This window comes from Montipora foliosa, chromosome 11 (assembly GCF_036669935.1).
Source record: "Montipora foliosa isolate CH-2021 chromosome 11, ASM3666993v2, whole genome shotgun sequence".
Taxonomy (NCBI): domain Eukaryota; kingdom Metazoa; phylum Cnidaria; class Anthozoa; order Scleractinia; family Acroporidae; genus Montipora; species Montipora foliosa.
This window is the reverse complement of record NC_090879.1, coordinates 28,067,008-28,092,007: the sequence shown is the minus strand read 5'-3', so window position 1 is coordinate 28,092,007 and position 25,000 is coordinate 28,067,008. Positions and strand designations below refer to the sequence as shown.

The following is a 25,000-nucleotide window of genomic DNA, read 5'->3' as shown; positions in this document are numbered from 1 at the left end:
AGGTGGAAGGAAAAGTATCAATAAAATACCGCACCCAATCAGAAGAATGGGGCGTTTATTCAAAGATTGTAAGAAAGGAACAAGTACATGTTACAACTTGGTAAATAAATGTCATTTATTTTCCTGCTTTCGAAGTGGTCATTTACTTTCAATTGCAGCTCTTTCAAGATTCAGAATTTCCACAATGTGTAATTGCATTGTTAAGACCAAAAATATATACCGGTATAACTGCAAGGCAGCCTTTCTCTGGAACTTTAAACTTGTTTCTGTTTATAATACCGGTAATATTTACAAACGATCTACTGTACTTGTTGTCAGTGATTTACTAAACATGATTTTGAAAGCCCTCGTAGAACCAGACACTATGTGTAATCTATATAAATCCTATGTAATGACCATATGTAAAATTAATGGTATGTTATGATATACATATATTTAATATAGAGGCCTTATTCAAAGCCTATGTTATACATACAAAAATTTGGTTTTATCAACGGAATCGCTCTGACGAAGGGCTAACGCTCGAAACATCAGCTTTTAGAATCTCTGTACGGTGGCCAATTTACATTATCAACTCCGTTGATAAAACCAAATTTTTGTATACTACTTCCCCACCGACGCAGCACCACAGTTTCTTTAGAAACTACCCCTTCATTCATTTGTTATACATATATGCCTCATCTGTATATTTTGAAAGGAAATGCTATGTTTTAGCTAGTCAAATGGAACCTTTACATAGCATATGTAAAAGCTATGTTATGGGGTTTTTTGTGTCCAAAAATAAAAGTGGTTTCAACATAGTTTCTACGTAGATTCGAAACAGAAAATACACAACACACATATAGTGTATACATATTAGTTACGTACAATGCTAACATAGTGATAACATGGGTGTAAATAGGCTACAAATAGCCTCTACATACAGCTGTAGCTGTAAAAAAACACGGAAATAGGAAAAACATAACTGTTTCATAGCATTTACATATACCTAGTGTAAGTAGAATCTACCTAACTGAAATTGAGTGTCCATAGCAAAAATTGCATGTACATAGCACTTACATAGACATACAATAGGATGTAAATAGGCTTTGACTAGCCTCTAAACATTAATGCAATAGTATTGAAATAGGAATTATACATCTAATGCCTAATGCTTGCATTTGAACAAGGTCAGAAAGATCAAGAAAAATAGGTTGAAGTCACTGGGAAATAGAAGTACCAGTGCACACATGGAACAAGAAACAAAGTTATAATATCCTGCTCCTGTAAAATAATATTCCAGCAAATCAGAAATGTGCTGGAAACTACAAAAAATCCATTGTAGTCAAGCTATTAACAGTTATTAGCATGGCTCACAGACAAAAAAAATAGACTACAGATTTCAAAGCAGTTACATTTTTTATTGCATGAACCTAAACATTTAATTCATGCCAAAATCTTTGGATTGGGTTCTTGTTTTAAATTTAAAAACAAAAAAAGCTTTAAACCATTTCAGATAAACCACAGAACTATAAGAAGTCTGCAAAGAGAGATCTCCAAATACATCAAACCATAACTGGTTGAGGAGACAGAATTGGCTGCTATTTAGCATTTTTATCTACTGTAAAGGAGCTTTCCCTGCTGTCCCATCAAAGAATTTTCTTTAGAAGTGTCTCTTTATACTCTTTCACGGCAACTAAAAAAAAAACAGTAAACAGTACATATAACTAGTCATTTTATTAGTTTTTCTTTTCAATGTTAACTTCTCTGAGTCTTCATTCAGTATGAAAAAAAAATCAGGGCCCGGTTGTTCGAAAGCCGATTAACTTAATCTAGGATTAGCATAAACATTTGTTGCATGTTTTTAACTTTTTGGTGACAGTTTCTTTAGCTTATTTTTGTTTTTCAAGGGTGACTTCTTCCAATGTAAAGTTTTGCCAAATATCAGCGCTGAACAGCATTAAAGAGTAGAGAAATACTCCTTGGTTAATTTTTAATCTGGGATTAGCGTTAATCGGCTTTTGAACAACCGGGCCCAGGTTGGTAAACCAATATAACATCCATAATTTATAACCTTTAAAATGTTTCCATCTTCCACAACTTTCACACCGATAAACTTTAAACATTATTCCTCCTTTTGTCCAATTCTCCTTAACAAAACTAGAATACGTAAACTGTTTATTACTACGAACACAAAGCGATAACATTTTCATCTCCAAAAACGCTATCTCCTTCTCCCTTGTAATGATAATGTCCATCACAAAACTCCATAAGGTGATTATTTCTAAATCCAAAGTGCGATTTCATGAAAGGAACAGCAGATAGAAAGCTCCCTGTGGGACAACAAGCCTGATTCCACTGTAAAGGATTGTGTGTACGTTTCCAAACTTTGAAAGGACGATTCTGGAAGGACAGTAAACATCAACCTTAAAACTTTTATACTTTTAGGGAGGGTGTATACTGTATCTTCTCGGTTCGTCATAACTCACGAAAACAAACCTTTGAATAATTATCAGTTGAATGAGCACAACAAACTTCCAATCCTTCCAATTCTTGCCAAATATTCTCCATTCTCTTTTGATAACGAGAATAACGCCATTTGCTCTCGTCAACTGTAGGAACTTGGTTCAAATAATACTCCGTAAAAACAATGTTATCTATGGGAACATAACAACTTAGCCACCTCGAAGAAATGCCGCCCTTGAATATATGCTGCCACAGAGATGCAAAAAATGATATAAACGAGCGCAGCGGTGTTTAAATCGAGTAAATAAGGTAATAGATTCTACACTGTCTAACGCCAGATGATTTTACAGTTTCAGTTTCAGTTTCAGTGTATTTACTTGGTAATGCTATGTTGCTTTACACTAAGGTATGAAAAAATATAAATAAATAAAAGAAAAAATAAGTTACAAACAGAAAATTAATCGCTACTATAGCCTTTTACTTGTCAATGGGGGAAGTATTTTCACTGACACGATAGGTGCAAATCTTGCCTCACTTTAATGTTATTATGCTTCTGGTGTTCTCGCACAATTTGGTACCATTCCTTCTAGTTCCCCTGGGTATTCAATGCCTTATTTAAACAGCATGTTTCAGGTTATTTCGACCTCTTTTCCCTGTTCATCACATTGTTTTTTACCCACCCGCCTCCCCCTCGGCGACGATTTTCTTCTCCTAATCGTACCGCTCATTGCCTGGCAAAATTTTCTCCCATAACTTAATCACCTCTGGGCAATGAGTGCACGGCTATTGTGCCAGTGAAGATGTGGAGCATTCAAGAGTCCATTTCCACGTTCCATTGTTACTATTTTCACTTTAGCATTCTCTATCATTAATTCAGCTTCCATTGCTTTGTATTCTGACTAACTGAGGATGGCAGAAGTTCCAGTCGAAGCATGTATTATAAACTCAAAGGTTTCATCGTTTTCTCAAAATTCTTAAGAAGGAAATAAACATGCTTGACAGGCTTTTGTAAAAAATCAATGACTGCAATGACAGATACATAGAATATTATCTAAAAATGGAACTACCAGCAAGCAACTGTTGAACCCCATAGAAACAAGAGGCTACGGGTAGCCTACAATTTGTTAGAAGGATTTTTAGCCAACTTCCTTCAAGTTCAGTTTGAGTGAGGCTCCAGTACTTGGCTAAGTAGCCTGACTTCTGGCTGTTATACACAATTGTGGTCTCATTCACAGAAACCATTCAAGCTAATCCTGCCAAACCGACCATGTGCTGGAAAGGTCAGACTACAACACCCGGGGAACTCTGTTCCCTACTCTTTTTGAATAGTGTGTGGGATCTTTAACCCTTTAAGCCCCGAGGGGTTCCCCATTGACGAGTAAAATCGTCTGGCGTTAGACAGAGTAAAATCTATAAGTGCCATTTGGCACTATCGGGGCTGAAAGGGTTAAACGGGGACATAGTATTTTCACGCTGTTAGCTTAACATCTTCTTTGAGCAAAGTAATAATAGAGAGAATAGAAGGTTCATTATTATTTACAGTCCCAAACTGCTTTTCAATAAAGTGCACATGACTCGAAATGTCACCACCATTTTTTTATTTCATATCCTTAAAATTCAGGCTTTCCTTGATAGGATCTTCCTACAAATGTCAGAAGTGAGTTTTTTCGCAGTAAAAACAACACCGTTCTAGGTCCCCTTAAACCTTCTTGCTCCTATAAGAATAGCACTGTGTGATGCCAGATAATTTTACTCATCAAAATGGAAACATTTTGTTACCTTTCACCCAAAGACTGTGCCTATATCCTCTGCTATAGACGTGTAAGATTTTCCCTATGGTGAAATAGTTAAACATCTTATTTCTCACATTATAGGTTCAATGTTACCCATGTGATACTTGCAATCCAGAAGGTCTGAAAGAATGTGTCAAGGAAAAACACAAGATGTTCCACTGCCAAGATGTTAGAATAGAAAATGTAAGAAAGATGCATCATTATGAATCAAAAGTATTACTGATTTGAAATTCTTGTTTTTATAAACCAGACAATAATAATAATTATTATAATTACATGTATATGCACAACAAAATATTTGTTAAGGTGCCACTATGGCCAAAAATCACATGTACGCAGTGCGTGCCTATTTTTTTCTTTGGATTTCAAAACTCTGTTAATTAAACTAATTGACCGAAGTTTTAAGCCTTGATTTTAAAAAGCCACCTGTTTATGTTTACTGGAATTTTCCTATTTAATGGTTTGCCATTACTACCGGTAATTTTAATTAAAATCTTGGGAGAGCTAAATCGAGGAGAAAATGATGTCAAAGACTCACTGGTTTAAGAATGCAATGCACGTGTATATGCTGAATTAATATGCAGCACAGGAATTTCAGGCTTTCAGACCTTTAAACTTGTGTTTTGCTTATAAAATAAGCTGCATTTGAGTAAATAACATCACTTTTCCCAGCTCTGAATGAGAGTATTTGGAAGACCTTGAAATCCAAACTTACACCTGAGGTAAACAGCCTTTGCCAGCCAGGTTAAGCAAACACACTTTCAAATCTGAAGAAAAAAAGGAAGTGTTTTTTTTTTTTTTTATCATTGATAGTATCATGGTTATGTATCCCAAATAATGAGAGGGACAGATTTTGCCTCTGTTTTTCTCTTGTGCTGATGAAGTCAGTGCCTCACCCCTCCATCTCTCCATGACAAGTTTGTTTCCAGAGCACAACACACTTCCCTATCAAATCAATAGTGGCATTTTGTATGTTGGGGTGTGAGTAAGAGTTTTCTGGTCTCACCTCTTGCACTTGAAACAAAATAATAATTATTATTAATGTTTTGTCTTGGACTGTACTTTACATACCTAGTAACTTACCTAATCGACTTCTCCCCATAGGGGTTATCAGGGCCAATAAACAAAACAACTGCTAAGAATCTCAACTAATCAGAGGCAAACCAGTTGGATATTTTTACAAAATGTAGTCAACAAGTTGAACCAGGGACTACCCAGATCAAATTGAAGTAGTTGGAATAGGTCTTGGACCCGGGATCTCTGGAATTCAAGGCAAGCACCCTATAAACCACTACAATAGTCCGCCGCCACTATACGTACCACTTTGTACATTAATTTAGAGCTAAAAAAAAACCAAGTCAACATGGAGGGAGTAAATTCCATAATAATGTTTTCTTTTCTCTTGCACATTTATTAAAAACAAGAATGTGAGAAGGGAAAGAACAACACCTCTTTTCCTACAGTCCCGTCCACCTACACATTTCTTGCCATGTGAGCTTAATGTTATGGAATTTACTCCCTGCATTTTTCTGCACTGCCAATGCAATTTGCTGATGTATGGATTTATCTAAATTCTAAGTCTGTGTGATATTTATTTGGGTTTTTTTTCCATTCATCTATAGGGTGCTTTTTGTTTATTCAACTACAACCTGAGTGTCTTTGTTTTTCTGACAGGTAAAGTTGGTTACTTTCCTATAACTCTCCCTTGCAATTCTCAAGTAAAATCAGAGATAATATTTGCCACTTTTTTTCAGAGGCAACTCATTGTGGCAAAGGAACAAAGAATGTGTTATTTTATCATGCTCCCTCTCTCTACCTCATTTGTGGGACAACTAACAATTTTTTTTTTTGGCTGACTTTAATGTTTAACAAAATGGCAAAATATGTTCCCTATAGGCAAAGAGATCAATTTAAAGCTCTAAAAAGAAATTATTTAGATCAGCCGCACTTAAATAACTGATTGTGTGCATCCGTATTTGAGACTTTTCCTTTGTTGCAGTTTTTGCCTATGTTGGTGGACTTGTGGTGTTTCTCAGCAACCTATTCAAAATTGTGCTGCACTACTCTTTGCGAGCCACCTTTCTCTTTGTCCACTGGTGTCACGTCACCTTAGGAGCCAGGGAAGGGCACCGTACAAGCTTGAATCTTCCAGAAATTCATCAGGACATTTCTCCACTTTATGCATCTATTCAAGAGCCATTTCAGTATGTGGAAGGAACAGGGCAGAATGAGGCTGAAGTGACTGATAATAGTCTGCACTGTCATTTGAATTCAAGTGTTGATGCTTGTTTTAATGCGAGCGAAGGAGACTCCATTGTTGATGTTCTAACATAACATGGATGTGATGTTAAAGGAGCTCCCACTCACATTCAATAGACAAACAAGTTAGTGGTATTTTTGCCAAATGTGGGCATGCCAGCCAGTCAATAAGCATTAAGACCATGCAAAGAAGCCTTTATTTTTTTAAATACTACTGATAGGCCTTACAATCACACAGCGGCCATGTTGATTCCCGAGAGATTGAAAACTTTTGTTGTTGCGCACCAAAACTCGTTCCCAAACATTTCAACTCAAGGCTCGGGGCATGAAATCTATTGTCTATGGCCAATATGGCTACCGTGCGAATGAGGCCCATAGTGTCCGCTGTCGGTTTAACCCTTTCACTGGCAAAAATGCAAATTGACACTTACTGTACAGATTTTACTCTGTCTAACGCCAGACGATTTTACTCGTCAACGGGGGAGCCCTCGGCAGTGAAAGGGTTAAAGTACTAAATTATATAATACCTGAGAATAATTTTCACATGCAGGTATTTCATATGAAATACTTTAAAGGGGGCTCTGACAGTGACATACAATTTGATTCACCCATTGACACCTGGCCGAGTGAGACTTAACAGATTTTACTTGTCAACTGGGGGCATTCTGGGATGCCTACAAGAAGTGAATGGGCTTAATAGACAACAATGTAATAAATCAGAGGCTTTCTGTCAATATATCCATTGCAGTTTACTAATACTGTCGTCGAGTCAAGTGTCTTCAGCTGCAGTGGGACTTGATTGAAAGGGGTTTGACCTTGCATGATAAGTTACAAATAATTTATTAGGATCAAGTTTTTTCCCTGGGCCCTATTGTTCGAAAGCCGATTAACTTATCCAGGATTAGCGTAAACTTTTGTTTCATGTTTCAACTTTTTGTTGAAAGTTTCTTTCGCTTAGTTTTGTTTTTCAAGATTGACTTCTTCTAATGTAACTTTCTGCTGAATATCAGTATTGAACAGCATTTCGGAGTTGAGATCGAAATAAACTCCTTGGTTAATTTTTAATCTGGGATTAGCATTAATCGGCTTTCGAACAACCTGGCCCTGGTCTTTATGATGGTTAGTAAATATTATTCAGCCAGAAACTATTTCAAAATGTGCAAAACAAAGTGTACTAAAACCCAGGGGATTATTTTTAACTCCTAGCCTTCTGTTCCTAGTTACGTCAGTTGATGACCCATGTTTGGTTCCCATTGAAATGACAAAATTGCTTGGGAGAAAGAGGAAACGCAAATTTACGGGCTCAGTGGGCAACTTGGTTTCAAGAGTTTTTTCCTGCTCCATGTTGCATTATTATTATATATAATTTATTTCTTATCAATGTATAATACAGAGATAATTATTGTGGAACAAACTTAGCCTGAAACCTTAATTTCCCCTTGACACTGCCCTTCAAATGATTCTGTTTGAGTAGAAAGAGCATGCACTTGCGTTTGCCTGCATCTTTTTAATGCAGATACCACGCAGCTACAACTTTGAAATCAATGCATGGGTATAGAACACAGCTCTAGACTATTGTGCCTATTCAAATAATATGAAAACCACCGATCTGTGGAATGGGCCCGAACCACAGAGTCACTGCCCCGCCTACCTTTGCTTGAAAATAGTTCAAATTCTTCTTGAGAGGTGTTGTGTTCAACGCTACTTGTCAGGCCAGCCCGTTAGATCATATATTAATGAATTTCGCGTTATAGAAATAATAAAATTATTAAATTATTATAAATTATTTCTTGCTCTCGAAGTAACAACGAGTCCATGGTTCCACTTGCAACCTCTTTGCTGGACAAGAACAATTTTCTCCATTCCCCTCCGGGACTCCTGATTTTGAAAACATTTCGTTCCATTGTTGTGGCTGTTCTGGTACTCCTTGAGGGTGAAAGTTGCTCACGCCGCGGGAAAGGAATTTCATCAAAATGTTTAAATGAAGTTGGCGGGGCAGTCACTCGATAATTCAGGCCCATTCTACAGATCAGCAATTTTTGTAGTAATAATAGTATTGTCCTCTGAATCAACCACAAGAGACAGGCAACCATTTTAAAGTGGCACTATTCCAGGGATGGGGGGTGAATAGGTCTGGGTTATCACCCCCCACCTCCAGAATTATCATAGTGCCTTAATTAAAGGAGCAGGACATTTACCTTTCACCCTGAAAGATGAAGTGTCTTTGTAACAATGGAGACCAGAAAAATAGTTTTAAAGGGCGATTAGTAGACGTAGAGGTTATCAAGTTGCATTATAGAGAGAAAGAAAAACAGACAAAAGAAATTCTTGTTGGACTATGTTCTTTAATTTTCTATCACAGTTCTTATATTTGATAAGAAATAATTTATGCCTTTTTGGCTATGACAAACATTTTTAAAAAACTCTAATTTCTTAAAAAACTACTCTATTTGTGCTCTATAAGTTTTGAAAAATTATGTACAGTTCACAACATATTGATATTCTTGTAAAAAAAAAAACTATTCCTGTCAATTGAATCAGGCAATAATAAGATTTAATGCTTTAAAAATCATCACTTATGACTGAACATTTTAAAGTCAGTTCCTGTGTCATATGATTTGTATTGTGTGTGTCACACCACTGACTATTTTTTTTAAGATATTGGTTAATTTTTTATTTTTTTTCAACTTGGAAGTATTGTCTCTGAATGAACAGACCATTGTGAAATAACTTCTTGTCTGAGAACACTGTATTTGGCTTCCTACAAGTAAAATAATAAAATAATAATGAAATTTGAGTGTCAAGTTTATTTAGAATTGGGGCATTAATTAGGGACCCAGTACAGAAATCACATCAACTCATATCAAATCATTCATTGGCTGGTTTATGAGGAGAGAGAAAACCTCCCTCCAGTTGTCTGGACAAGTAGATTTCATGTTCAGGCAAGCAACTTTCTCACACGACTTGACCACCAGACAAGCCCCCACTTGATCAAATGAAGCATTCAAAAGATGACTCAAGCCAACAAAGACACAGTATTTTGCATCTTTTTTTTTTTAACAATAAAGACAAATGAAGGAGCCCCACAAGCAAGTAGGTCAGCAAGTTTGCCCAATGGGCATGTTAAACCTGCATGTAGGAATGGATTAGAGAACCAACAAACTTAATTATTGTACCTGATCCAGTCGAAGGTACTCTGCCCTCAGCACAATGAAGAAAATGATGGTAGAAGGAATCAAGAAAAATAATGCAAAATCATACCCAGTGAAGAAACACTTTGGCTCACCTATTATGAGAAAAAACAATATTATATTAGTTGTTATAAAAAAAATGAAGATGAGTTTGGGAATGTAAATTACCAAAAGCCTCTTTAATTTTGGACTTAAGCCAACTTTAGCTGATGGACATGTACAGCCTGTATTGACACAGAATGAACTGTAACAACAGTTACTTTTCATGTATACAAAAACAAATTACCGGTACTAAGTACCTGGGGTAGCATGCAAAGATTACTGTGCATAATAGTTTGTTATTAAACACTTAATGACTGGTCCCAAGGGAAACAGTTCATTTTGTTTCCTGAGAATCTCATTGTTTCCCCGAGGCACAGCCGAGGGAAACAGTGAGATTCAAGGGAAACAAAATGAATTGTTATATAGCTGAAAATTTTCCCCCAACAGCGCACCCTCATTGGCTACTTTGAGGTCACATGACATCTACCAATAAAACTGTTTCCCGACAAAAGTCTCAGAGCGGGTAACAGTGCAAAATCTATGACATCAGAGGGTAAAAGTGCAGTTACCCGCGAATGTTGACCGGCGACCACCTTTGTTGTTACCATTTCACGTTTTTCTCTTTGTGCTATATGACAAAAATCACTCAATAAGGATCTTATCTATCATTATATTTCTTATGCTATTGTAGCCTGGGGCAGCACCAGCAAAACAAATTTACAAAAAAATTAATACAAACTAAGCAAAATCATGTTATTACCGGTAGGTTATGTTCTTTGCAACTCTGTCTGGCAAAAATACTGATAGTGCACTACCTTTTCTTAATATCTTGGAAATGTTAATGGTAACTAAAGTATATCACCTGCATGCTCTCAAATTTATACATGCATCGCACATAGGTATTTTGCCATAACTTTTTAACCATTTTTTCCAGTATGACAGCAACGTACATCATTATAACACCAGGCATGCAGCCAATCAAAATCTTCACAAATTTCGAGTAAAAACAAACACTGGCAAACAAATGATTTCATTTATGGCCATTGACCTTTGGCAAGAAATATCAAGTGTAAGTGTTTAAAACTATGTTCTATCTCAGCAATATCAAACGTAAGTTTCCCCAATTCTTCTAGCTCTTTCCTTTAGTAATCTGTCCCTCTACTCCAATGTTTTTTTTATGTTCACTCAAACGAGATGTAGGCTAACTCGATAACCTCGTGGTTCTATTAGCCTCCATGCACAAACTATAGACCAGTGTCACCTTTAATTCTTATATTATTTTTTTATAGGTTAATTAAATTAATATTATAATGTCAAAACTGTAAGTGCAAAAATAAAGTGAAGTTGAAGTTGAAGTGAATCCTAACCCTTTGTTTACTAATTCATGGCCTCGATCATTTGACTGAATTTTGAAACTCACTCATACCTCAATGTCAGTAACACAGCATGAGCATGTATGTCTAGGCGCCTTTTTTCGATAGCGCTGCCGTCATGTTTTTGTTGACTCAAACTGACAGTTTACCATAATGACTTTAGGAATTGTCGCGTTTGCTTTTTATGCTTTTTTTGGACATGCAACCTTTTCGAAACAGCTGTAAGTACATACATAACTCACCACTCCCCATAGGGGAGCTTTTCAGGGCCAACAAAACACAATGAATAAAATGCCAAAACAGAACAACAACAGCAACAACAACTGTTAATTAAGAATCCCAGCTGGCTAGAGGCGAACTACTTGGCTATTTGCAAGTGCAGCTGAGACAGGGGACTACCAGGATCAAATACAATTAGAGGTCAGAACAGGTCAAGACAAGTGTCCTAACCACAAGGCCACACTGCCTCCCCATCATGGTATTCCTTTAAAGTGGTAATATGATCCCCTCAGAATTCCATGAAAAAACACGAAATGCCATTTACCGTTTCCAAATACATGCATTAGTTCCGGAGATATTTAAGTTTGAAAAATGGGTAAAATATGCAAATGAGATGACTGATGATATTATATTGAGTATATAAATAGAGCTACCTTGGCCAATTTGCAGTGCAGACCATTGAAACTTGGTAGTCAAATAGTTCTACAGGAAACACACCTATGACTATAAAAAATTCTGTTCCCATGGCAACTCACTCTTTTCCAGTCCCCACCCACTTGATTTCAATATGTTAGTGATTTTCAGCTTGAAAAATGTTAAACAAGGCCACAAACTCGAGCTAACACATTTATATGCTTGCTGGATCATGCATATGAAGTGCTGTTAGCAAATATCAAAATGGAATGACAAAGGTGGCCAGAAAAGCTTTTAATATGGGGGAGGTCTGGAACCCAGTATGATGCCATGGTAACAGAACTGTTAAGCTCATATTGTGAAGAACATTTAGTAGAATCTTACTGCAAAAAATCAAAAATTTCTGAGATATCTCTTTTCATCATACTTGAACAAAATTTGGTTGAGTGTATGACTTGAATATCTCTGGAAGGAAAAGAGATATTTGAAAAAAGTAAACCGCATTTTTCTTCTCACACAGACTACTTGTTTATGTTTCAAAATGGCTCAAATAGGAAAGATGCGATTTTTGTCAGAGTACCCTTTTAATGCATCTATCAATGTTAAGCCCGAGGGGGGGGAGGGGGGGGGACCCCAGGCATATTTGCGGCATTTGATTTTTCAAAAGAATTCTTGGTCAAAATCCCCACCGTGGGGCCCCGAAATTTGGTCAAATCAGATCAAATAGCCCCACCTTGGGGAAGTAATATCCCTTAAGTTTATAGTAGTTGTTGTGTATATTTTACAAATCATTGATATAAATTGCCGATCACCCAATCACCACAAAGTAAGGTCTTCCATCAATTTATATTGAAAATGAGTATTAAGAAGTAGTGTTTTTGTATAAATATAAAAACAAGTGCTTATCTGTATTAAAAATAGCAGTCTTTCAGGGCTTTAGCCCCGGCGCACAGACCAGCACATGGGACAATGTGACTAGGTCTCATTCCTCTGTGCAAAAAAAGCAAACGTCCCAACCCTGGGACCCAGATTCTTAGTCATTCCCGAGGGTGGGGAAGGCAATAGAGGTCAAATGCCCCACATTCGCAGGGATCCCCCCCCCCCCCCCCTTCGGGCTTAACATTGATAGATGCATTACAAACAAGGATGGGATGGGTGGGTAAGAATCATTAATTTGAAGTAGACTGACTGCAGCTGCTCGACCAAGTGCTATAATACATATTTAAGTTCTTGAACTGCTTCCTGTGTGTATTAAGCAAATACTCACAATTGCATGTGCAAGACCAGACGAATGATGGTATGTCTGCTGGCAAAGACAATATCACTCCAGCAATACAGAGCAACTAAAGGGTAAAAAAACCAAAAAGAACAATGGAATAAATGAAGAGGCATCCTAACAACTAGGCCAAACTTCCTCCTGATCATTAAAATACACACTAAAATTAAATCTGAGAATCTCTGCCAAATGAATACCACACTTTTTTCTCTTAAAGGGGCAGCGTCATGGCAGCGCAGTTCACTTTGTGTTGTTTTACCATTTTATCAAATTATACAGGGCAAATTTACTGAATGTTGATTGGCTGAGATGGAGGGTATTTTTTTCTTAATCACGAGGTCACTTTTGGTAATCAAGAGGGCATGATTACTTGATCCTGATTGGTTAACCCTTTCACTCCCATAAGGGCCACTGAGACTTACAGATTTTACTCTGTCTAATGCCAGACGATTTTGCTCATCACCGGGAAACCCCTCAGGAGTGAAAAGGTTAAGAGTTGCTTATAAGTTGCTTATCCAGAGCAAGCAAAGTTACAAGAGAATCCTCTTTCATATTCTGACTCTGATTAAACTGCTTTTTGTCCACATGTAAAATACAGTTTAATTAAATTAAGCTCTCTCTCTGTTGACAGCATCAATTATTTTATTGACAGAATTAACTTTAACCGAATGAAATCATGTTACAGCTGTAAGTTGATTCTCATTAATTTTTGTCGCAGTATTAGTGAACACTGGCTTCTCTCAATAATTTTGCCCTGTATGTGATTAACATGTAATCGCAATGTGCCCTCGTGCAATTAAGGATTAATTTCACTTATATTTAATTTAAAGTTTTCACAAAATTGTGACAAGGGCAATTTGGAAAAATGCGTGAAATTAATCCTTAATCCCCCTCGGGCCCATGCGATTACATCAAACTAATTTCCCCTTCTCGCTACACAACTTAACGTTAACTCAAAAATTAATTTTAAGCAGCACAAACCAATGCTTTGTGATGAAAAATTGTCTGTCAAGCATACATAATTAAAGTTACAAACAACAGAGATCCACTTTGAGAAACTGTTAACCTGAACAGTTTTCAAACGCTCCAATCACAATCCATTTTAATCTTCTTCAATTTTGCCCATCCCTGTCTCCTTAATTTTGTATTTGCTTTTTTATTCAAACCTTTCTTCCACGTTATAAGTAGTCATTTTTTTTGCTTTGCTTGATTTGGTTGCCAGTTTTGAGTTGCTCAATTTGGGTACATTTCATGGCACAGGCCCCTTAAGCACAAAAAGAACATTCCTTTAATACCTTGACTGATAATGAAGGGCCATCCTCATTTTTATTTACCGCAATCAAAATAACCAAGACAACCGGGGTAATGCACTGAGTCCAGAAAAGACTAATGTATAGCCAATAGAAAATGTCCGGCTGTTCTTTAGAAAGGTGTCTGTGCAAATAAACAAAATAATTATTAATACCAAATCCTATGGAAGTACTGTCCACATATCCCTTAGGTTTCAATATTACACTAAAGTTAATTAAAAACAATTTGAGACTGAAAGTTCATTCTTGACTTGTAAGGGAAGCCAGTAGTTATATTAAAAATCTTGCATTAAGTCCATGCAAGCTTTAATTTTGGAATTTTGTAAGACTTTGAGTCACGGCTATTGATATATAGCAGCTACAATAAAGTGTTCTTATAACAAGTGCTGTGATTGGCTTACACCACACGCCTTGCTGTAGCTAAAAGCAGAGAGCTCACTTTAGCACAACTCAAATCAGCTAGTGAGCTTCATATTTCTTCACTTGAAATCCTAAACGAGACCTTCACAACTACATATCATGGCCTTTTATTCAGAACACCCTACCTCCAACCAAACTCCAAAATTTACACCCCTGAGTGAGACAATGAAAATTTATCCAAGCCCCTTTCATATCGGAGTCCTCCCCCCTGGCATAACACCTTGAAACATTTCTAGTTGCATCTGAAAATTCGAGGCGCATGACACATTGATTCAGAAATTATCTAGATAACCAATTAACAGTTCTCACAGAATCTGATGTTCTCAGCATCACACATTGATTCAGAAATTGTCTTGATAACCAATCAACTGTTATCACAGATGTTCTCAGCATCACACATTGACTCAGAAATTATCTTGATAGCCAATCAACAGTTCTCACAGATGTTCTCAGCGTCACACATTGATTTAGAAATTATCTTGATAACCAATCAACAGTTCCCAGATGTTCTTAGAGTCACACATTGATTCAGAAATTATCTTCAAGTTGATAACCAATCAACAGTTCTCACAGATGTTCTCAGCGTCACACATTGATTCAGAAATTACCTGGATAACCAATCAACAGTTCTTGTAGCTCAAAATGGGAAGAGCATCTGACCAGTGTTACAGAGGTCATACCTAAGTTTGAATCTTTCATGGGACTCTGAGTTTTCAGTTGTCCTTTTGCCGGTATATCCAAGCATAAAGTCTAAACAAGTTACTGGTTCTGTGACATTTATTTAAACATGAACAAGTTTCAAAGTTTTAAATAGTGAAACTTTCTAAAGCACACGCTTTTGATTCCATCATGGGATCTTCATCAAGTGCTGTCCCAGAATTTGACACTCCCGCGTAATTTACAACAAGAATAATGTAACATTGTGTTGGGGCCCTACCACTGAACAGGAATGTGACAATGTTCAACCCAATATTGAATTCCATCACCTGATTTAAGATTTCCATATGGAAGCTCAAGAGCTTAAAACTCTCAAACATGAACCCTGACACTTTTGATTAGCCAAAGGAGCTTATACTTACAGATCTTCCAGTATTACCATAAACAGCACTGCCAAGATAAACTGAGTCACAAAGATGGCTCCAGCTTTATTCTTTTTTATACTCTATACTCACATCAAAAAAAAAGTACAAAATAACAATTAGCCAGTATCAAAAATACCATAATACTCTTTGTTTGTCCGTCCAAAATTTTGCATAAGCAGTGATGTAGCGTGTCTGGTTTAAATTGTAGATACCAAAACCCCTATATCAAATTACAGCTTATAGAGCTGGCTATCAAACCATATCAAGAATTTTGAAATTAAATGAATTGTCAAATTTTTCATGACCTCTAAATGTGAGCGTCCAAATCACCTTTACAAAGCTACAAGTCAAAGCAAATTTGCTTTCGCTATTTTATTTTGTTCCTCTGTTTCCTGACCCAAAGCACTAAAAAAAGTGTCTGCGTTTTGCCATACTCACTTACAGTGAAAAGTTACAGAACGTTTTCAAAATAGTATTAAAAATATGTGAAGGGAAAAAATATTTTCAGTTGATATAAAAAAAGTCGCAGAAACGTTTTTGTTGTTTATAATCATGTTAATGTAGCCACCGTCCAATTTGGGGGCAATCGGACAAATTCCCTTTGAGTTTTAGCTCTTTAAAGTGTCTGCTTCAAGTGAAAAATTTGATTTGAGAAAGCAGCCCTAAGACTGTCAATCAAACGGGTAATTTTTACTTCCTTCCAAAACATAAAACCGTCAAACACCACACTGTTGATGAGGCAGGACACAATACATGCTTTGGACAATAATTGCTAGAATATTACAGTATAATAATAATAATAATAATAATTATTATTATTATTATTATTATTATTATTATTATATTATTATTATTATTATTATTATTATTAATTAACAGTATATACCAAAACAGTGGAAAGTGTTGAACGTGCATGCTGATTGGCTGCTCAAACTCTGGATATCCATTGCTATTCACCTCCGGGCAATTCGCCCAGAATTTGCGCCAGAAAATGTTGTGATCTTTGCAGAAATAAATCAATTAAAATCACCTTTTTGTGCTATGTTACATGTATCTCACTGTTTTAGTATACTAAAACAACTATTCACCTCAGTGTCAGTGGCTAGTGGTGGTTATTTACCTCTCCGCTTCACAGCTCAGTAAACATCCACCACTAGCCACCTCCACTTCGGTGAATAGTTGCTAATTATCATTCTTTGGATTGCCACTTGACCACCAATTAGCCAAAATGCTCAATGAACAAAATATAATGCTGGTGGACTTTAAACCAAAATCAACCATGTAGGAACAACATGTGTATAGCTTTGCAACAACATCCTAATAATAATTAGTTAAAGATGGTTTGAAATACCGTAGTTATTCGGTTATAAGACGCACGGTTTTTTCAAGAAAAATCTGTCTTTGGGTGGCAAGTTAGTGCTAAAATTGGGGTGCGTCTTATAGCCAAGTATTTTCGCGCAACAAAATCTTAAGATCACAATTTGAGAAGAACTTGCAGTTTAAACAACACAAGAAAAGGACACTAGTTGTCAATTTAAAAAAAGAATAGCGCTTTTAGAGACCTTTAGAACACTAAACGACGTCAAGAGAAAAGTAAACAAACGGAAATTTGCATACATGCTTAATAGCACGTGCTCAGTGTGAGGATAATTGTTCTCAAATTCATCACATCCTTTTGATAACTCTCAATTTTCGGGTGTGTCTTATAACCGAGTATTTTCGCGTAATTTTCAGTTTGAGAACTTAGCTTGATTGAATTGCTAAGTTTGGGGTGCGTCTTATAACTGAGTGCGCCTTATAACCGAATAACTACGGTACACATGAGTGGGATAAAATAACATTGCTTTAATATTTACCATAGCTGTTGCTGACACAACTGATAGATGTTGATAAGAGTCAGATGCTCTGAACTCTTCGGAATTGTAATTGTTTATTTCTTCTTGAAGGAAACCTAAAAATATTTTATAACCTCAGGTACTCTGCTTTTCCAACACAATTTTCAATGTATTTGAAAGGCATGAGGAAGTATTCAGTTATTGCTAATTTTCAAGGGTTGTCAAATACACATGAACCGAGTCAAGTGTAGCGTGATTGTTTCTTGTTGTTTCAAAGCTTAATGAGTGAGGTACATTCATGTGTAGTATGTGTGCCTATTTCTCAATGTACTTGTTTCCGTTAGTGGCTTTAAGAACTTGGAATACACATATCTAGCATGCTTGTGTTGGACAGGGCACCATTTTTGACTGCTATTAAAATAGTCAGGTCGTCTTCAGCCTTGTCAGGTCGTAGAACCCGTCACCATCCGTCAAGACCCATTGAGACACTAAGAGGATTAGTGAAGTCTTCACTTCTGGCAGTCTAGCTGAATTCTCTTTTGCATGACCTGACTACGGTTATTTCCTGTCGAGTTGATCGTTGAACAACCGAACTCAGTTCACATGTATTGGACATGACTGTAATTTTCTTTGACATACCTGGGCCAATTAAAAACTTTTCTTGTAAATGTTATCCTCTTACCCCCAGTTTTTGTTATTTTCTTAACACAACCGGAGATAGTCATTCCATAATTTACTGTCGACTATCAGTCAGTGACATTTCACGCTGAAAATAATTGCTTCAAATAATAACAATCTTAGCTTTATTGAGGATAACTCCTTTACCCTAAAAGTGCTATATAGAAGGGTCCTCCTAAATCAAGTCAGATTAACTACTGGTAGTCAGAATAAAAACCAAAGGTGGGTTTTTGGTGATAAGGGAAAACCAGAGTGCCCTGAGAAAAACCACTTGGAGAAGCAAAGAGAACCAACAAATTCATGACACTGAGTCCAGGAATACAACCTGGGACACATTGGTAGGAGGCGATTGCTCTCACCACTGTGCCAATTGCCTGCTCCCTTAAAATGCACATGCAAAACAAGTCACTTAGAACATTATTGTGGACCAGGAACAGGCGGTTATTACTGTCAATTTATTTTTAATAATTTAATGCTTGGTTGAATCCCATATGTACTGTACTTGCCTTGTGATCTGTACAAAAACTGGTGATTTAATGCCCAAGAGAGACACAGCACCTTCAAAGATGAAAAATGGAAGACTAAGGAAAACCATAAGATTGTAGAATTGAAGGAAAATCATAAAACTTGAGACATTACCTCCAAAGACTTTAAAGCGGCATCTAAAAGAGGGAAAAAGTGTCCCATAGTTAAAAATAATGACGTACATAATTATAATTGTACTCATATATATAGTTTTGCAGGATATGTATAATAGTGTTCCCTGGGACAATTTGGAGGGGTTGATAGGTTCAGTAGATCCATCAACAGGTTCAACAGTTTGGAACCATCACACTAATGAATTCATGAATCAGATATACATGGGTGATTTTCTCCATTTCTGATTGGCTAAGACACGTCCAGTTTTCAGGTAACACAGTACAGAAAAGAGGTAATTCAGTACAAAAAGAGGTAACAAACCAAACATTCTGATTGGACAATGATCAACTAAAGTCCAAGATAGCCAGTGCAATGCGAGCCCTTGACGATGCAATTCTTGTATGATTGTCTGACACGCATGTGTTGCTTCTGCTTAATTACAATAAGCTATGTTGAAATTTTTAATCACACGATTTTTATTAATATACAATTTGGAATAAATAAGCACTAAGTTGTAATTTTTTTCAAAGACTTTGAATTACCAGAGCCTGTATTTTGTAGGTCTTTACTTGCATGACAGTGCTTTATATTTTAATCCAAATTGCACTTGAAATCACGTTCTTACCTAATGATTATCATTCCTAGTATATTTGTCCAATTAGGAAAACTTGCAAGGAAAGCGCCCTGGCACTGTTAAGAATCAGACAGTACTGAAAATAATGTTTATAAACCTCTGAGCAGTCAGCAGATATATGTCAGCAAGGGTTAAATGTACATGTTCACGTGTATCAGTAAGAATATTATTAAACCTATTTCTTTGATTAAGCACCACGCCCAAAATAAACTCCACATATGAAAGCAAAAACGCATGTAAAGGGGGCAGCACTATAACGGCCTGTCCAGAATCAGCTCTGCATTTACATGAAGGAATGCCAGTTAAAATGCAAGCCATTTTTGCCATCAAAACTACACAGCATGTTTCTGCTTTACCATTAAAACTTTCTGGCGATCATTTTCCAAAAATGTGATCGCAATAATAATTATTATTGAATTTAATTAATTAATGCCACCCTTATGAGTACTACAAACGGTTCAGGAGGAAAAAAATTAATAATCACAACCTGCCATAAAATATGCTGCTAGTATTTCGGGATGGCCCTTATCATGTTCCTCTGTGATAGCATATACCACTGAACCAGCAACTGATCTGAAAAAATCAATTTTTAAAAACCACATACATCCACAATTTTTCAGGCTAGGAATAATTTTCCTAGTTGTTACTGTTTCACTGACACTAGCTTATAATTCTTTCACTTTAAAGATTAATAATTATTACATATGAGGTATACTGAAGTCTGCCTAAAGTTTCTGAAGGGTCCGAGTATGCCAATACAGAATAAACAGTATATACGTTCTTCTATCGGACAACGAAAAAGTCTAAACAAACAAGGTTTAAATTCCTATTACCTCACAAAAATCAAATTTTAATACCACAAAAACTTGTTGTGACCTGTGATTAAAGTCTCATTCTCTTGCTTTTTTCCCCAACTTCAACATCACCTCCTCAAAAATTAACATTTGACTTGGTTGTTGATTTCAGTTCACTGTGTCTGCAATTAGTGTCTATTAGCGCTAGAATAACTAGACACTCATTAAAATAAAGTTCCTTTATTAAATAAGTTTCCCTTTTCCTTTCTTTTTCAAGTAAGGATAAACTGCTGCATTTACCCTCACAGCTGACCTTAAAGTAATGCTAAACTTTACCTTAAGCTTATTGTTAGAAATGGGTAGGAAAATGCTGAGACTTTTAAGCACACTTTATGTTGGATATCAAAATTGGGCTTGCATCTCATCACTTGCACTTCTGGACATACACGTAAGTGCACTTCTCACCTCAGGCACATCAGAATGAAATAAAAAATCCATGGCACATTGGAAATGACACTGCTTCTGACAGTAATATTAAGGACTTCAATCCTAAAAAAATTAAGAAATTTACTTTCATGAAAAAGAGGAAAGACACATGATTGAATGATATGTTTAACCTAGACTGAAGGCTGTACTGTACTGCAAGTTACAAAGTGACTTTTTCTTCAAGCAACAACTTAGTCAAACTCTAAAATTAAGCGGGCCTTCCTAAAGAGTAAGTTAAACATAAATCAGAGCCAATCATGGGTACCGTGCATACTATCCGAGATATAATATTAGTGAGGACAATAATTATCAACAACAATAATATTAACAAATAACAATAACAATAATAATGATAGTAAATAATAATAATAATAATAATAATAATAATAATAATAATAATAAAGCTACATTGTAGATCTCCATCTACAGAGAATCACTGAATTTTATTTCCAAGGTCAGGTCAATAGTCGTGTGTCCATGAGAACACTATCACCAATTCTTTGAGTCGATGGGATACTGATCCTCATTTCAGGCCTCCTTTCGTGACGCTGCTTCTCTTTATTACAATCACTTGTCAGCGTATATTTTTGTTCCTTTGATTTATTTGGCTTTGAGTGCCAGTGGTAACCACCTCTTCATTTTGTTGCCGGTTTTCATCTCAGTGAGCTACAGCTATTACTATTATTATTATTATTATTATTATTATTATTATTATTATTATTATTATTATTATTTTATAGTCATACTACTCAGCTTAAATTTGTAACAGCTGGTAAAATTGTGGTGTCGGGCAACAAGTTGCCAAGGAACACCAAAATGTTTCTTTTTCCTGTCCTTTACATTTCCAATACTTTTCTTAGTATCCTTGCTGATCCCAGCAATGCAGACTTCTGGATTAAGGTAATTGATGTGTCTACTCCTATGCCCTTTAAGTTGCCCTTCAATCGCAATGGCACTGTTCCTAAAGCCCCCAATACAATTGGTACGACTTCGGTTTTCACTTCCCACATTCTACTCAATTCTCTGGCCAAATTTTGTACTTTTATTATCATCATCATCATCATCATTATTATTACTATTATTATTATCGGATCCAATCCAGGTTCTGGGGCTCTAATGGGTAGTCATGATCTTCATTCGATCAATAGAACTTTTGGGAGGATGTGATTTGATCCTAGGAGGGCGGTCTTTTGAAGTTCTAATTATTATTATTATTATTATTATTATTATTATTACTATTATTATTACTACTATTACTATTACTTCGTACTATTACTTCGTACTAGTCTCTTTTTTAATGGAAATGAATTGTAAATAGGTTTTAATAGTCTTCTTTTTGTTTTACTTCTTACTTGTAAATAGCAATTTGCTTGGAATATGTTAATAAAGGGATTATTATTATTATTACTATTACTATTACTATTACTATTACTATTACTATTACTATTACTATTATTATTATTATTATTATTATTATTATTATTATTAAGCACAGTCTGTTGAAATCTCGGTAGCTCAGGCCAGGATCACAGCATGAACAAGACATAGTTTTTGCCAAGATCTTGGCGAGACAGGCCACCGGCCTCATTGGACTAGCCAATGCCTTGGTACAGTAGATCAACACACCATCTTCAGACATAAATACCTGTTGTATCTCAAGTGTGTTACTAAGCCCAGTAAAAAGCAAAGAATGGCAGAAGCAATGTAAATAGATGACGTTACTGGATGATGAACTGCTTCAGCAGCTGTATTGTTACCTGGTTATAGCGAAGAAAGAAAAGAAAATTATGGTTAAAACATGACATAAAAAACTTCAATTCATTAGATGTTTGTTTTCATCTACAGTCATCCTGTGATTGCTTTCCCAAAAATATAGTTTTATAAATTAAAAGAATGACCATTCCCAAGATGGAAGAAAGCAAAAAGGCAACAAAAGTGTTTCTCTTTGGCACTCAAAAAGTCTGAAATGGGCAGTTAGGGATTACCTGTTTATTGATTAATTTTATTAATTCAGGGACCAATGCTCACTGTAAGGACACTTGTTACCCTTATCAAACTTGCCATGCATCTAATTACCTGCATTTTTGGACATATCTGACCCTTCCCCAATTAACTGACACAGGCACAAAGATTGGCTGCGTGCAACTGCCTCTTTGAGACTGCAGCCATTTATTGTACAAAGGTTATTATCATTGCAAGTGAACATGAGTACTGTGACATTTACCTCTATAAAGGGCTTCTTGAGTTTGAATTGGGAAATCAATTAGAAAATCAAGGTCCAATACAAGGAAATTTAAACAAACGTTGACATTTTTGGAAGAAGATACAAAAATATGGTCTGTCAAGCGAAAAACAAGTTGTTGGTGTTGTTTCAAAACAGCACTGCCACACTGACCTGTACAGCATGTGGCCCTTGGTCCACGAAGTCCTTGGTCTGCGACTTTTCCGAACATGATGTCATACTTCATCGTTAAGTAAAATACGACCAAAAACAAAGGTTTCTGATGATTTATTGATTATTCATCTTCTACATGATGAAGTTTCGGCTTCCTGCTGTCGGAGAAGGTGCGAAATTCAAGTTTGTTGTCAAGTATGTTAATTTATCTTTCTAAGAAATCCCTACTTTTGCGGCTCCGTAAATTACACGGTCATGTTTACTTAGCTTGTGTACAGATAAAACGCTACAGGAACACGTCTTTTTGCAGAACAGATTTACAGATAAACTAATTACTGAGGGTTGGAAACAAATTTTCTGCAGAGTTTTAAGCTTTTGTTTCATCGACTCTTGAAAAATATCAACAATGACAAATGAAAAAGGTCTTTGCTTTAATTAACTGAATATTTTCAAAACGAACGGGTTACTTTTTTTTGTATGTCTGGAATACCTATACCGTTTAATGTGCTGATCAACTCGAAACTTCAACATCCCTCCCCCCCCCCCCACGCCCGGGCATTTGAACTTTTGAAGATTGGATCGTTCGTGAACATTCCAGCCCCATCAGAGCAAAATGGTCTTCAAATGCCGTACTAAAGACTTGAACTCTGGTTCTTAGCCCTCACCCTAAACAGGACCCTGTTTAGGGTGAGGGCTAAGAACCCGAGTTCGAGTCTTGAAATTTTCGGACTCTTTTTTTCCTCCAGTTTTTCTTTTATAAATGTTTTTTTTTTTTCTTTTTTGTCTTATTATTTGTTAATATTTTTTCTCAGTTTGTTTCTTTTAATTTTCTTTGAAGTGAAGTGTGTAGTCGACCGTTATAAATGGCATCGACCGTTTCAAATGGCAACGACCGTTCTGACAAATGGCAACGACCGTTTCAAATGTCAACGACCATTTACGAAAGGGAAATTTGCTTTGGTGCCCGCAAAAAAATCACTTGAAACCTGACATTTCCCGTTCAATTTTTCCCACCCCACGCAGGCAAAGGTCAAATTTCCCATTGCCCGGGCACAGAAGACAGTCAAATGCCCGGGGTTTGGCCGGGGGTGGGGATGTAGAAAGTTTCGATTTGATCGGCGCATAATAATGACGCTTGTGTTGGGAGAAGGCTAGCCCCGCAACTGAAAATAAACCCTGAATAAAAGCAGATTCTATACCCACAACGACATCCAATACGACTGTAACTGAGATATATCAAGGAAAATAAACAGATTTTCATGTTCGCACAGAAATTATCGGGATTCACAGGTACTTTTTTGGGCTGCTTGCATGATTCGCGGACCAAGGACCAAATTCTCTTGCCTACGAACGTTCACCTTTTTACGAACTACAAGAAAAATATTTCAGTTTGGAACTTACCAATTTAAATTTATCGTAAGAAACGAAAACTCTATCTTCAGGGAAAATTTCAGTTCGTGGCGTTTTGATTCAGGTAAGATATCCAAGATTATCCTTTTTTCTCGCGGACCAAGGGCCCCGTACTGTACTGTCCTGTGACGGTATCGAAACCGTTACAAATAGAATTTGTCCGAAAAACCAACGAAACTTGCTGGTAGCGAATAAAATAACATTAGAATGCAATACCGAAATCCTTACCGATACTACATGAACAATTTCCATTAAGAGAGTGAAGGTAGTCGACGAAATGCCTGGAATTGAAGCAATTCATCGCA

At 36.3% G+C, this 25,000-nt stretch overlaps 2 protein-coding genes across 4 annotated transcripts in view; one reads left to right on the top strand and one right to left on the bottom strand.

Annotated features, from left to right (window-relative positions):
- LOC137974786 (uncharacterized) overlaps positions 1 to 9,289 on the top strand; it is a 19,643-nt gene extending 10,354 nt beyond the window's left edge. For both annotated transcript variants that reach the window (XM_068821764.1, XM_068821763.1), the window contains 3 exons: positions 4,320 to 4,421; positions 5,861 to 5,912; positions 6,238 to 9,289. In XM_068821764.1, coding sequence (XP_068677865.1) covers positions 4,320 to 4,421; positions 5,861 to 5,912; positions 6,238 to 6,572 — 489 coding nt within the window. In that variant the 3' untranslated portion in view covers positions 6,573 to 9,289. The remainder of the gene's footprint in view (positions 1 to 4,319; positions 4,422 to 5,860; positions 5,913 to 6,237) is intronic.
- Positions 8,825 to 25,000, bottom strand: part of LOC137974790 (uncharacterized) — a 16,299-nt gene continuing 123 nt past the window's right edge. Inside the window, exons 1-13 of one of the 2 annotated variants that reach the window (XM_068821770.1) lie at positions 24,924 to 25,000; positions 24,687 to 24,818; positions 22,536 to 22,647; positions 20,870 to 20,953; positions 20,098 to 20,183; positions 18,977 to 18,999; positions 18,844 to 18,895; positions 17,681 to 17,775; positions 15,822 to 15,904; positions 14,308 to 14,446; positions 13,004 to 13,079; positions 9,674 to 9,783; positions 8,825 to 9,258 (exon numbers count right to left, since the gene is read on the bottom strand). The exon at positions 24,924 to 25,000 is cut by the window's right edge and continues 19 nt beyond it. In XM_068821770.1, the coding sequence (XP_068677871.1) occupies positions 9,181 to 9,258; positions 9,674 to 9,783; positions 13,004 to 13,079; positions 14,308 to 14,446; positions 15,822 to 15,904; positions 17,681 to 17,775; positions 18,844 to 18,895; positions 18,977 to 18,999; positions 20,098 to 20,183; positions 20,870 to 20,880 (753 nt within the window). In that variant the 5' untranslated portion in view covers positions 20,881 to 20,953; positions 22,536 to 22,647; positions 24,687 to 24,818; positions 24,924 to 25,000 and the 3' untranslated portion in view covers positions 8,825 to 9,180. The remainder of the gene's footprint in view (positions 9,259 to 9,673; positions 9,784 to 13,003; positions 13,080 to 14,307; positions 14,447 to 15,821; positions 15,905 to 17,680; positions 17,776 to 18,843; positions 18,896 to 18,976; positions 19,000 to 20,097; positions 20,184 to 20,869; positions 20,954 to 22,535; positions 22,648 to 24,686; positions 24,819 to 24,923) is intronic. The other variant, XM_068821768.1, reaches the window with a different exon arrangement.